The sequence below is a fragment of the Schistocerca gregaria genome, chromosome 3 (genome assembly GCF_023897955.1).
Source record: "Schistocerca gregaria isolate iqSchGreg1 chromosome 3, iqSchGreg1.2, whole genome shotgun sequence".
NCBI classification, from domain to species: domain Eukaryota; kingdom Metazoa; phylum Arthropoda; class Insecta; order Orthoptera; family Acrididae; genus Schistocerca; species Schistocerca gregaria.
The window spans coordinates 417,128,639-417,142,562 of NC_064922.1; the positions used below are offsets into that span (position 1 = coordinate 417,128,639).

General features: G+C 37.6%; 1 protein-coding gene across 2 annotated transcripts in view; it reads left to right on the top strand.

The window, feature by feature from the left end:
- The window catches only part of LOC126354332 (jouberin-like), a 259,936-nt gene that overhangs the window by 105,656 nt on the left and 140,356 nt on the right, over positions 1-13,924 (top strand). For both annotated transcript variants that reach the window (XM_050003897.1, XM_050003898.1), the window contains exons 5-6: positions 2,790-2,984; positions 5,684-5,857. In XM_050003897.1, the coding sequence (XP_049859854.1) occupies positions 2,790-2,984; positions 5,684-5,857 (369 nt within the window). The remainder of the gene's footprint in view (positions 1-2,789; positions 2,985-5,683; positions 5,858-13,924) is intronic.

Genomic DNA, 13,924 nt, shown 5'->3' on the forward strand with positions numbered 1-13,924 from the left:
AGAAGACAATAAGAGATTTTTATAAACATTATGTATTTTAAACTGCAGGGCAGAATAAGCTTTCATACACAAAAGAGTGATATTTCAGTAAAATAATTTTCGAATCAATGAAAATAGTTACAGCATAACAAAGTAGACTTAGATATTGATGTATAAATGAACTCAGTTTTATTAGTTTTTATTTATTAACAAAAAATATCTGAAAGTAATGATTACACTAACAAAATGCTAATTATTGAACAAACAAATGACCTTAGCAGAAAACCAAGTGCAACAGTGGAAAGCAGAGTAAATTTAATTGCCAACTGATATATCACACTTATGTGTACTGTAAAATAAATAGTTTTATACTTGGAAGGGTGTTGCTTTGACTCACAACAGTGTGAGTGCTTAAATAAGCAGTGGCAATTTTGATCATGGGTAATTCATTTGCTAGAGGCAGAACTGTGAACACATGCATAGGTGCAGCAAAAAATTTAGAACAACTAACTATGTGATTAGTATTTTTCATGTGCTTGTATCAAACATTTATAAATATTTCAGTGAGTTGACCTAGCATGCAGACTAATAATAAGTCACACTAAGTGAACAGGACAGAATTCTAAAAAAAATTCTGTTGTTAATTTAGTGCGTGAGCTGAATGAGTGGTTTTATTTGGTTGGTCAATGTGGAACTTTAATTTTAAAGTATATGCTGGATGAATTTTGAACTATTTCTGAGAATTTTATTGAAACTTAATTAAGGCATTAGTGAGATACTTTGGTGGTTTTCTTTTATTTCACCCAGTTGTTACGTTGATTTCATGTTGAGGGAAAATAGATTAATGAATTCAATTTTATTTAAATAAAAAATACTGTGACTTGTGAGCATTAATTGTTATTTACTTCATAATCCTAACTGCATATTTTAATTATTGAACATTTGTGATTTGACAAATGTGAGTAATTGATTCCTAGATAGCAGTATAGCCAAATTGTAATAACCAACCATTCATTCTGAAACCAAGGAAGAGTGCTTCTGATTATTTCAGTTTGTAATTCATTCAGTCACTGTGTTAGTTCAAGAGCAAAAAAACAATTGTTGGTAGCACAATTATTGCTTTTATAACCACTACAACTGCACATCCAAAACATCGCGAGAGGTGATAGGACAGAGTGACAATGATGAATGCAATTCAGCAATGTTATTTCTCTGTGTAACCTTCATACACTGTTATGTTCATCATGGTGCTGTACACACAACTGAGACTCGACTGAAAAGATAGGATGTTGCCGATCCTGTGCATGGTGCTGTCGTTGGATGGACCAGTGTTGGTGAGCCTCTGCCTGTTGCCTCATGAAGGGGTAATTGTCATAGTTTTCACTACCCTGGTACTATGTGGTGCTCCAAATGTTGTTGCACTGTCTGTGTGGATACTTGTCCTTCATCTATTCTTTCTTAGTGGATGTGATGTGACTGTGTGAATCTGCATGACTGAGTGAACAGTATGTCTCTCCCCTTGGGCACTTCTTGTGGAGCGCCACTGTGATTTTGTATGGTGCTGGGTATAGCCCTCCTGAATCTGTTGATTCTGTATTCACATTTTTGGGAGCCTGATCTACATCAGCGACAATATTATAGAACAATAGCTGTGTTCCCAGAAGGTCATGATCCTGCTGCTGTCAAATTCAGACACATGGTGGTAGCTGTTCCTCCTGCTTACATGAGTCATAGCACATTATTCCCACAAGTAACCAACATTCCAATGCATTTTCATGATGAGACCCAAAATGAGAAATCTCTCCTTATACAGGGTGTTACAAAAAGGTACGGCCAAACTTTCAGGAAACATTCCTCACAGACAAAGAAACAAAATAAGTTATGTGGACATGTGTCTGGAATTGCTTACTTTTCATGTTAGAGCTCATTTTATTACTTCTCTTCAAATCACATTAATCATGGAATGGAAATCACATTAATCATGGAATGGAAACACACAGCAACAGAACATACCAGCGTGACTTCAAACACTTTGTTACAGGAAATGTTCAAAATGTCCTCCGTTAGCATGGATACATGCATCCACCCTCCTTCGCATGGAATCTCTGATGCGCTGATGCACCCCTGGAGAATGGCGTATTGTATCACAGCCGTCTGCAATACGAGCATGAAGAGTCTCTACATTTGGTACCGGGGTTGCATAGACAAGAGCTTTCAAATGCCCCCATAAATGAAAGTGAAGAGGGTTGAGGTCAGGAGAGTGTGGAGGCCATGGAATTGGTCCTCCTCTACCAATCCATCGGTCACCAAATCTGTTGTTGAACTGAAATGTGCAGGAGCTCCATCATGCATGAACCACATGTTGTGTCGTACTTGTAAAGGCACGTGTTCTAGCAGTACAGGTAAAGTGTCCCATATGAAATCATGATAACGTGCTCCATTGAACGTAGGTGGATGACACTAAAATGAGCTCTAACATGGAAATTAAGCGTTTCCGGACACATGTCCACATAACATCTTTTCTTTATTTGTGTGTGAGGAATGTTTCCTGCAAGTTTGGCCATACCTTTTTGTAACACCCTGTATACAGATTGTAGGTGGTGTTATTCCTACCTACTTTGTGCTGTTGAAATCATAATCATTAAAAATTGGCATGAAGTGAACTGCATTTTTTGCATGTTGTCTTTGTCCTGTTGCAATTTTAATGCTTACAAGTAAATGTTAGTAACTCAAATGGAGTAGTAAATGTAACTCTAACTTTCTGTTAATACTAAAGTGGACACGCAATTAAGAAATGAATATTCTTTCAGGCATACAGATGGTGGAAGAATGGTTCATGGAAACTGTATCCATCATCACTTTATGTTATGGTGAAAGGTATAACAGAACCTAGAGATTTACCACCTTCTTTACGTTCTCATGTTGCCTTACAGCCTGAATTTTCCAGCAGTGTACAACTGAACCGAGAATCTCAGCCTAAGAAACAACAATCACATCAGGAAAGTGTAAGTATTCTTGTATTAAACATTTTTATGCAGTTATGGGTCCTAATTAGAGGTTGATAAAGTAATTGTTTTGTTATCACTTGTACTCATTGTTTGGTTTTCACGTTTGATCATGTAACTGAAGAGTTCTGCCCTCTTTGGTATGGCCTGTACCTAAGAGACATTTGTGCAAATGTTAACTTGGTCAGGGATTTCTCGCTGTACATTTGCACAGTTGCAACTGGCTTGAGAGTTGTTTTAGATAGTCTGTCACCTTAGTTGTGTTGCCATGTTCCACTTGTCATCTGGCACATATCAAGAAAATATGATATTGAATGTAAACATTGTGTCAAGTGAATATTAACATTTGAATCTGTTAAATGTAGTTATCCACCACCATCTGTATGCTTTCAGTCTATTTAATTTTTGGTCTTCTAGCACTTAATTTTTAACACTATGCTGCTGTGGGGTTCTGGTTTACCTGCCAGTGGTCTGTGCTGATATGATACGATAAACATTAAAGTCTTCAGTCACAAATGCTTAGTGATTTGCTTCCTATGATACTTACTATATTCATTTTGAAACTGACTACTGTGTTGTAACATTTTAAATTTTTGTGTAATTATTGTTTCAGATCATAAAATGGTTATTTCATATGGGGAGACGAAGTAATAAATTAAGTAATAAAGGGAAGTCTAGTGGGTTTATGAATGAAGGAGACATAGTTTATTAAGTCAGATTTCATATTTAAATTGTGTTTATACACTTGATCTATAAATAATGAAAGGAATGAAGGTATCATCTCACTCTAGTAGTTGAGGACTAGGGATCAAGCAGTAGATAGGCACATAAAAAAACCTGACAGCTAACTATTAGAGAAAAAAGATACACACTTGTCTGCACTGTACCAGCAATACAGCATGCCAATGTCAGTATAGAAGATGGTAGATAGTCATAAGCTGTCTTGCATGGCCTCTGATCAACCATTAAAGTAGGATTCAGAGCTCATATCATGGGTTGAACATGTTTTGTAATTACTACAAAGTGTGACAATAAAGAAACTGGACTGGTTGTTGTGCACATTTCCAGATTTGTCAATGACAAAGAGAAAAGTGGATGAATAATCTTTGAACTCTTCCTGACACATGTACAAAATTTAATGTTTCTGTGGTGGTTAGTCTGGATGTAAGCCTTCTTAGAAATGGGTCATGTGCCTAAGTTCCATTGGAATTATGCTACACTCTAAAGTGGGACAACATTTTGACATCAAATTGCTCACAAAACTTACAGTTTCTTGAAACAAACTTAAGATGATCAGTGTCTATCTCATATACAAGTTTTTGAGTGGGTTAAGAGGTTTAAGGACTGTATGGAAGATGTCTGAGATGATCCTTCTTCCACTTCAGAAACTGAAGAGAATGTGGAGAAGTTCAGTAGAAATGTTCTATAAAACCACTGTTCAAGAATTCAAGCATTTTTAGAACATGCCTGCATCAATAAGGAAATTGTTAGGCAGATTTTACATCATGATCTTGGCATGACAAAGGTTTGTGCTAAAGTGGTGCCAAGAATCTTCACAAACAAGCAACAACAACATTGAGTGGACTGTTGAGCTAACATTCTTGAAATCATTGAAAATGATGCTGATTAACACAGCAAAGTAAACATGATTATTCCAATGTGATCCTGTGGTTGTGACAGGAGCTTGTTCTCCAGTGTGTTCTTTAGTTCATTGTTCAAGCTGAAGCACTTCCCTTTGAGGTGAGTTTTAAATGGACCATACACATGTAAGTCACAGTATCACATATCCAGGCCGCAGGTGGATGCTCAAGCTGCTCGCACTTGAACTTGGCTATTACACTTTGTGTGACCTTGGAGATGTGTGAATACACATTATTGTGGTGCAGAATCATTCCCTCCATGAACAGTGCAGGATGTTTACTCTTGATGGTCTTGCATAGCCTACAGATAGTCTCACAACACACATAACTGTTAATGAGTTTTTCCATGCTCAGAGAATTAAATGAGTATTGGACCTCGGACATTGAAAACGACAGCGAGCACCACCTTGGCTGCCTTAGGACAGAGCTTTGAATTTTTGAGAGGGAGGTGACAGTGCATGCTTCCATTGCCTAAATGTCTCACTATGGTATACCAAAGTGACATATGCAAATTTCAACTGGTTTGGTTGTTATGATGATTTGTACATGTTTTGTACCTTTGCTGTTGAACATTCCTTATACATACATTGATGTGAGGTAAACAGTTAGAGGTAAACCACAAGTGATAATATAATGAAGAAACACCAACTTTTTTCTGGAAGGGTGGTATTTCTGTCTGTTGTGATATATAGTCATTTGGAGACTTTTTAATATAATAAAGCTAATGTCACTAATGACTATTAGATTTTGGTGTTGACATTTAATCAGTAATATGACATAAAGAAGCAGTTCATGATGGGTAGTTCTCTGTGCTAATATGTGTCTTGCCTTTTTCTGCATCCATCAATGTTCCCCTTAATGATGGGATGATTGATGTATAGGTCCAACACTACAAGATATGTTCTGAGTTGTTTAAGATATGTTCTGTTGTCTAATTTTAAGTTTCTACTCTTAACAGGTCAAAATTTTTCAGTGATTTGTCATGTATTAAGTTTGCCCAGTATTTTGAATGACCTGTCCAAGTCTTGTCTGTGTGAAAAAAGTGCATGTTATCCACAGGCAACTGTAGAAAAAATTCAGTGGTCACGACTGCCTTTCCAGTCATGCAAAGTGCCAAATCATTGTGTATCAATGTTTGGTCCCACAACCCAGAGTGGATGTCTTTCTCTCTCCTTCAGTCACTCTGGTAGTTTGTTGGCCTGTGGGATGGATCATGAGATCTGCATCTATGAGGTAAGATATTTATCTTCCATAATGATATTTTTGCTTATTTTAATGTTCCTGTATAACTGAAGAAGCAAAGTAGCAAAATCTGAGAGTGCTACCCAAATTAACAAGAATTTTTCTCTACTAGTTAACAGAACAATAATTTTAGATTCTGCCATTATATTTCTTCATTAGACATCATGTTTACCAGTGCATCAGTGTGAAAACATGGTTGTTGTCAGTGCAACTGTTTTTGTAAGCAGTCTTCCATGTGGTCGGCAATTTTTCAATGGCAGTCATTAAATACCAATGTCCTAACATCAGGTGCTACTTCTTGTTGTGGAAATCACCAGTAGAAACTGTTGCAATGATATGGATGGCTTATGGGGAGGAAGCTTTAAGCCAAGTGAGAGTTTACAAGTTGTTTTCGCATTTGAAAAGTGCTCCACTATTAATTGAAGACAAATCACAGCCAGGATATCCCTGGATTTCCACAACAGATGAAAACATTGCAAAAATGCCATGTTGTGATCCTTTTTGATCCTCATAGAACAAGTGATGGAAATGACTGGAATATCCTGGGATTCATTGGGATTTGTGCTAATGAATTTTGACTGAAGATCCCAAGGTAAAATATATTGCAGCAAAATTAATTGCACTGTGCTTTCTGACAACCAGAGAACCAAGCATTTGCATGTATGCTGGGAATTGCATGCACAATCAGAAAGTGGTACGATTTTGATGAAAAAGTCATCACAGGTGACAAATCATGGCATTATGGTCATGATCCAGAACCCAAGCAACAGTCCTGCCAATGAAAGACTTCTTCATCATCAAGACCTAATAAAGCAAGGCAAGTGTGATACAATTTGAGGACAATGTTGGTTTGTTTTTTGACAGCAAGGGAATCATCCACCATGAATTTGCTCCCCAGGGTACCACAGTTAACTGACATTACTTCCTTGCAGTGCTAAAATGATTACATGAAGCAGTGAGAAAAAATGCCCCACACTATGGCAATACCTCTGTGCATACAGCATTAAGGGCCAGGCAGTTTTCTGGGGAAAAAAAAAACATTGTTCCTTACCCACTCTACTCACCACACCTGGCCTCCTGTGATGCTTTTTCCTTCCCAAGAATGAAAAGAAACCTAAAAGGGAAGCATTTTCAAGATGCAGAATAGGTGAAAATAAATCCACTGGAAGGACTAAACAGCATAGCTTCTGATGAGTTTAAAAACTGTTTCCATTAATTGAAAATATGTTGGGGTAAGTGTATTATGTCTGATAGATACCATTTTTGAAGGTGTTTAAGTGTTTTGTCAAATACATCAGTGTTTGTGAAACATTTCTTGTTATATTTCCCCCCTTATGAACAGAAGATTTTTTGCAGAATTTTGCAATGCAACCAAATTGCAGTTATGCATTATTTTATCATAAGGTAATATACCTTAAGTGACATTAGGTACATAATGGTAAAAAATAAAGAGGAGTAGCTGAGCAAAAGAAAAGAAAGTGGTGCTAAGCTGTCATAGGGAACTACAAAGAAAAGAACTGATGGAAAAGATGAGAAAGTTTGGAAGTGGATGTTAGCTAAAAGAAGAAAGTTTGTGATTTCAGTCTGTAGGATATGAGGAAATCAGCTCTCAAATTGAGACCAATAAGACTTAATCATTAGAAATAAAGAGGACACTCAAATGGTGGCCTGAGATGACACAAGAAAGGAGGATTCTGGGATGATGCAGCTTATCTCTGAAGGAAGAAAGTTACAGCATGATCATTCAGTCTGGGTCCATGAAGCACATTGTTATTGATAATACAGGATAGCACAGATGTTCAGTAATCTTCATAGGCTTCACTACAAGAACGACATCAAGAAATTTTCTTAAAATCTTGAGAAAGTATTTTCATGAAAATTTCCAAGAACATATATCTCCATTCTTTATATGAATCAGGTAGACACAGTAGTGACAAAATAAGAGAAATTAAGGCATCTACAGTAACATGTAGGTATCATTCTTCCTGAATGGTAATTGTGATTGAAATGGGAAGTGAATGTAGCATGCATATGTAGATGTAAAACTGAAATTTAATTCGAAGTAACTGGAAAGAAGAAAATTAGATATAAAAGCAGGAAGACTCATAAGTATGACAATGAAAGAAAAATGAATAAGTAAATGGCAAATATTGTTCCCTTCTGTTCCAGCAAAGAGGTAATAAGTGTAGCGATATTTTGTAATGTAGTATACACACCACAATAGGATCATCATCTGACATCACTTTTCTGCTGCTACTTATTACATGTGGTGAGCAATTTAAGCTAACACTGAAATCCTGTACATACTGTGTGTAAATTGCTGGTGTTTTAGTGCTAAATAATTATTTTAATAAAATATGGCATTTCCTGGTTTATTGATTTGCAAATATAAAAAGCTAAATAACTCCTTAAGAAAAAAGTTACATTATGTTCAGTTATTTACTTTGCACAAAAAAGGCAGTATTCTTTTTGTAGAACAAATACTTCTGTACCTTTGACTTCACTACCTGAGAAAATTTTGCAACAAATATTTATGCTAATTAAGTATTTTGGCTAGTCTTTATATAAGTTCATCTATGGTTATTTTTTTGCTTTTGATTCTCATGTTCAACAAAAAATTTATATTCAAACAAATTAAAAAACTCTGACAGTAAGAGGTAAAATTAAGAGCATTAAGGTGTAAAATTGGAGCTTGTGTTAGGATGTTATCAGTAGAATTAAGAGAAGTTACTCTCCACCCCCAAAAGCTAAAACAACTCTATTTACTAGAAAACTCACTTATCAGTAACCACTATTTGTTATTTGCTTCCCATTTTCCACCACTTGAAATGCCCTTGATTTGAAACAAATTGTTTGAAAAATATTCTCCAGAAATTCCATCAAATGAAATCTTCATAGTATCAGTGCAAAACTAGCTTGAGCTAGTTTTGCACTGATGGCATATACTTGTATTCTACTACACCAACACAACAAAGACTGTTGTGTGAATTCAAATGGATGGCAATTGAAGGATTCCAGAAGTTTGAGCATAGGTGAGACATGTGACTAGATCCATTGTTATTATGGAATAGAAAAGCAGTAGAGCATTAAACCCATATATTGCCCCATGGCTTTAAGAAATAAGTGATAGGGTCAATCTAATTTCAAAATTCTGTGTAAACATATTATCGGTTAGTCTTGTCAACTATCACAACCCTCACAACTCAGATACAGAGGTTACTGAAGGATTAGTCCACTGAGAGATTAGATTTGTACGATTGTACAGCTGCTGAGAAGCCATTTGTAGGGAGGTGCAAATAATCCTCTGTAGAGCGATGGAAGAAGTTTATATGCTGTTGTACAAAATGTAGTACTCTGATCAGTCTCTGCTGATCTGCCAGGTTCCTGAAAATAGTAGTATCTGCATATGCTGTGCTGACCATATTCTAGTATGGTCTTGAGCCATTACTTTTGGTTGTCTAACTGAAAGTAAGTGTTTATGAAAATACTTTAGATAGCAGAATACTTCATATAACTTGACGATAGATGGGAATTGTACTTTACCCATATCATAAAAATAATGCTTACCCCCACAAAGCAAGGATCTACATCTACATCTACATTGATACTCTGCAAATCACATTTAAGTGCCTGGCAGAGGGTTCATTGAACCACCTTCACTATTCTCTATTATTCCAATCTCGTATAGCGCATGGAAAGAATGAACACCTATATCTTTCTGTACGAGCTCTTATTTCCCTTATTTTATCATGGTGATTGTTCTTCCCTATGTAGGACAGTGTCAACAAAATATTTTCACGTTCAGAGGAGAAAGTTGGTGATTGGAATTTCATGAGAAGATTCCGTCGCAGTGAAAAACGTGTTTCTTATTATGATTTCCATCCCAAATCCTGTATCATTTCTGTGACACTCTGTCCCATATTTTGCGATAATACAAAATGTGCTGTCTTTCTTTGAACTTTTTTGATGTACTCCATCAGTCCTATATGGTAAGGATCCCACACTACACAGCAGTATTCTAAAAGAGGACGGATTAGTGTAGCGTAGGCAGTCTCCTCAGTAGGTCTGTTACATTTTCTAAGTGTCCTGCCAATAAAACGCAGTCTTTGGTTAGCTTCCCCACAACATTTTCTATGTGTTCCTTCTAATTTAAGTTGTTTGTAATTGTAATACCTAGGTATTTAGTGGAATTTACGGCTTTTAGATTAGACTGATCTATCGTGTAACCGAAGTTTAAAGTTTGAGTTTCTTTAAGCACTCATGTGGATGACCTCACACTTTTCGTTATTTAGGGTCAATTGCCACTTTTCACACCATTCAGATATCTTTTCTAAATCATTTTGCCATTTGTTTTGATCTTGTGATGACTTTATTAGTTGATAAATGACAGCGTCATCTGCAAGCAACCAGAAACTGCTGTTCAGATTGTCTCCAAAACTGCTTATGTAGATAAGGAATTGCAAAGAGGCTATAACACTACCTTAGGGAATGCCAGAAATCATTTTTATTTTACTCGATGACTTTCCATTAGTTACTATGAACTGTGACCTCTCTGACAGGAAATCACAAATACAGTCACATAACTGAGACGATATTCCATAAGCACGCAATTTCACTATGAGCTGCTTGTGTGGTACAGTGTCAAAAGTCTTCCGGAAATCCAGAAGTACGGAATGGATCTGAAATCCCATGTCAACAGCACTCAACACTTCATGTGAATAAAGAGCTGGTTGTGTTTCACAGGAATTATGTTTTCTAAACCCATGTTGACTGTGTGTCAATAGACCATTTTCTTCAAGGTAATTCATAATGTTCGAACACAATATATGTTCTAAAATCGTGCTGCATATTGACGTTAATGATATGAGCCTGTAATTTAGTGGATTACTCCTACTACCTTTCTTGAATATTGGTGTGACCTGTGCAACTTTCCAGTCTTTGGGTACAGATCTTTCGTCAAGCAAACGGTTGTATATGATTGTTAAGTATGGAGCAAATGCATCAGCATACTCTGAAAGGAACCTAATTGGTATACAGTCTGGACCAGAAGTCTTTCTTTTATTAAGTGATTTAAGTTGCGTCACTACTCCGAGGATATTTACTTCTATGTTACTCATGTTGGCAGCTGTTCTCGATTCGAATTCTGGAATATTTACATCGTTTTCTTTTGTGAAGGCATTTTGGAAGGCTGTGTTTAGTAACTCTGCTTTGGCAGTACTGTCTTTGATAGTATCTCCATTGCTATTATGCAGAGATGGCATTGATTGTTTCTTGCCACTAACATACTTCACATATGACCAGAATGTCTTTGGATTTTCTGCCAGGTTTTAAGACAAAGTTTCATTGTGGAATCTGTTGTAGGCATCTCACATTGAATCTCGCAGTAAATTTTGAGCAGGCATGTTTGTTTCATTGTTTCTGCAACAATGTTCTAGCTTGTTTTATGTACCAAGGAGGATCAGCTCCGTCATTTGTTAATATAAATCTCTTGATTGCTGCCGATACTATTTCTTTGAATTTAAGCCACATCTGGTCTGCACTTATATTATTAATTTGGAATGAGTCGAGATAGTCTCTTAGGAAGGAGTCAAGTGAATTTTATCTGCTTTTTTGAATAAGTATATTTTCTGAGGATTTGGGGGTTACAATATTCAATCTTGCTATGACAACTCTGTGTTCACTAATCCCTGAATCAGTTTTGATGCTTGTTAATAACTAAGGATTATTTGTTGCTAAGAGGTCAAGTGTGTTTTCACAACCGTTTACTATTCGCGTGGGCTCATGAACTAAGTGCTCGAAATAATTTTCAGAGAATGCATTTAGCACAATTTCAGAAGATATTTTATGCATACCTCTGGAATTAAACATGTATTTTCACCAACATATCGAGGGTAAATTAAAGTCACCACCAACTATTATCGTATGAGTTGGGTATGTGTTTGAAATCAAACTCAAGTTTTGTTTCAACCTCTCAGCAACTGTATCATCTGAATTGGGAGGTTGGTAAAAGGATCCAATTATTATTTTATTCGAGTTTCGAACAATGACCTCTGCCCAAACTAACTCACAGGAAGTATCTACTTCAGTTTCGCGACAAGATAAACTACTTCTGACAGCAACAAACACGCCACCGCCAACACGTGTATAGCCTATCCTTTTAGAACACCATTAGGTTCTTTGCAAAAATTTTGGCTGAGCTTATATCTGGCTTTAGACAGCTTTTAGTGCCTATAACAATTTGAACATCAGTGCTTTCTATTCGTGCTTGGAGCTCTGCTACTTTCCCAACACAGCTACAACAACTTACAACTGTTATACCAATGGTTCCTGTATCAATGTTCTTCTTGTGTTCAGCCTGCACCCTTTGTGACTGAAGCCCTTCTTGTGTTTTCCCAAGACCATCTAACCTAAACAACCACCCAGTCCACACCACACAGCCCCTGCTACCTGTCTAGCCACCTCCTGCATATAGTGGACACCTGGCCTATTCAGCAGAACCCAAAACCCAACCACCCTTTTGCGCAAGTTGAGGAATCTGCAGCCTACACCGTTGCAGAACTGACTGAGCCTCTGATTCAGACCCTCCACTCATTTCTGTACCAGTGGTCTGCAATCGGTCCTGTCGACTATGCTGCAAATGGTCAGCTTTGCTTTTATCTTGAATGCTAGACTGGCAGCCTTTACCACTTCTGTTAGCCACTCAGAACCACAGAGAACTTCTTCTAATCCAAAGTGACACACATCATTGATACCAACGTGAGCAACCACCTGCAGTTGGCTGCACCCTGTGCTCTTCATGGCATCTGGGAGGTCCCTTTCCACATCTGGAATGACTCCAACTGGTATGCACGCGGAGTGCACATTGGTTTTCTTACCCTTATAGTCAGCCAAGTCCCTAAGGGGCCCCATAATGCACCTAATGTTGGAGCTCCCAGCTATCAATAATCCCACCCTCTGTGATTGCCCGGGTCTTACAGACTGAGTGGTTTCCTCTGAAATAGGACACTGGCTCAGCGACAGTGTCAGCCAACCTGTTTGTCAGACAAACCAGGGAGGCCTTATGTGCAGCCACCTGGGAACTCTTTCGCCACATGCTTTGCCCCGGGGCAACCTCCCACTTGACAACAGGTGGAGGGTCAGCCCCAGTGGGAGCAGTAACTGGGTTGGCCACCGCTGAGGACCGATCGGAGGACTCTGACATGCTGGACGTCCATTGGATCCCCACGGCTGGCACACAACAGTACTACCCATCCACTGCAGCCTCAAGCTGTGTAACTGAAGCCATCAGCTTCAGAGCTGAGAACAAAGTGTCACCAACTCGACTCGCATGTGCACACAACATGCGCAGTCCCTGTCCATACTAAAGACCGTGGAAAAGTAAACTATGCAGAGATACGGACTATCAGCACGTGCTCCACAACTCTACTCTAGGCCCTGACAGAAATGCACCAACTGTGTCTAGTAATATGCAAATATTCAAAAACCTAACTACTGAAGCACTCAGGTGAAACTAAATAATTTGCCCCTGATTAGAAACTTGTAATATGTCACAAAATCGGTGTACTTTCTGATGCAAATGAAAATGTGACAATTGTGGCTATTAGATATTAAATTTACATGCAGAAACTCAAGAACCTGAACTATTAAAGCACACATATGATAAAATAAAATTCGTTCATGGTTAGGAACTCGTAAATGTCACAATATCGGTTACTTCCCTGTTGCTGCATCTGCGTCGGTCGGCTACTGCTGCCTGACTGGATCACAGTAGTATGCCCAGAAGGAAATAGATTGGATTTGCTTTGACTGACTAGCTCAGTGGACTGATCTGAAAATTTTTGAATGCCTCTGATATGAACATTCATTCTGTACCAGATCAGTGAGTCAAAGAAATTGACAATGAGTATCCAGGATGAGTGAGACCAAATTCCACCCTCTGTATTGCAGAGCTTTGTTGATAATCATCCTGAATAGTAAACATTATTGGTTAAAATGACTGGTGTCTGTGGGATAAACAGCATTGCTAGTTAGAGGCTTTTGAACATGATCTATTACTTC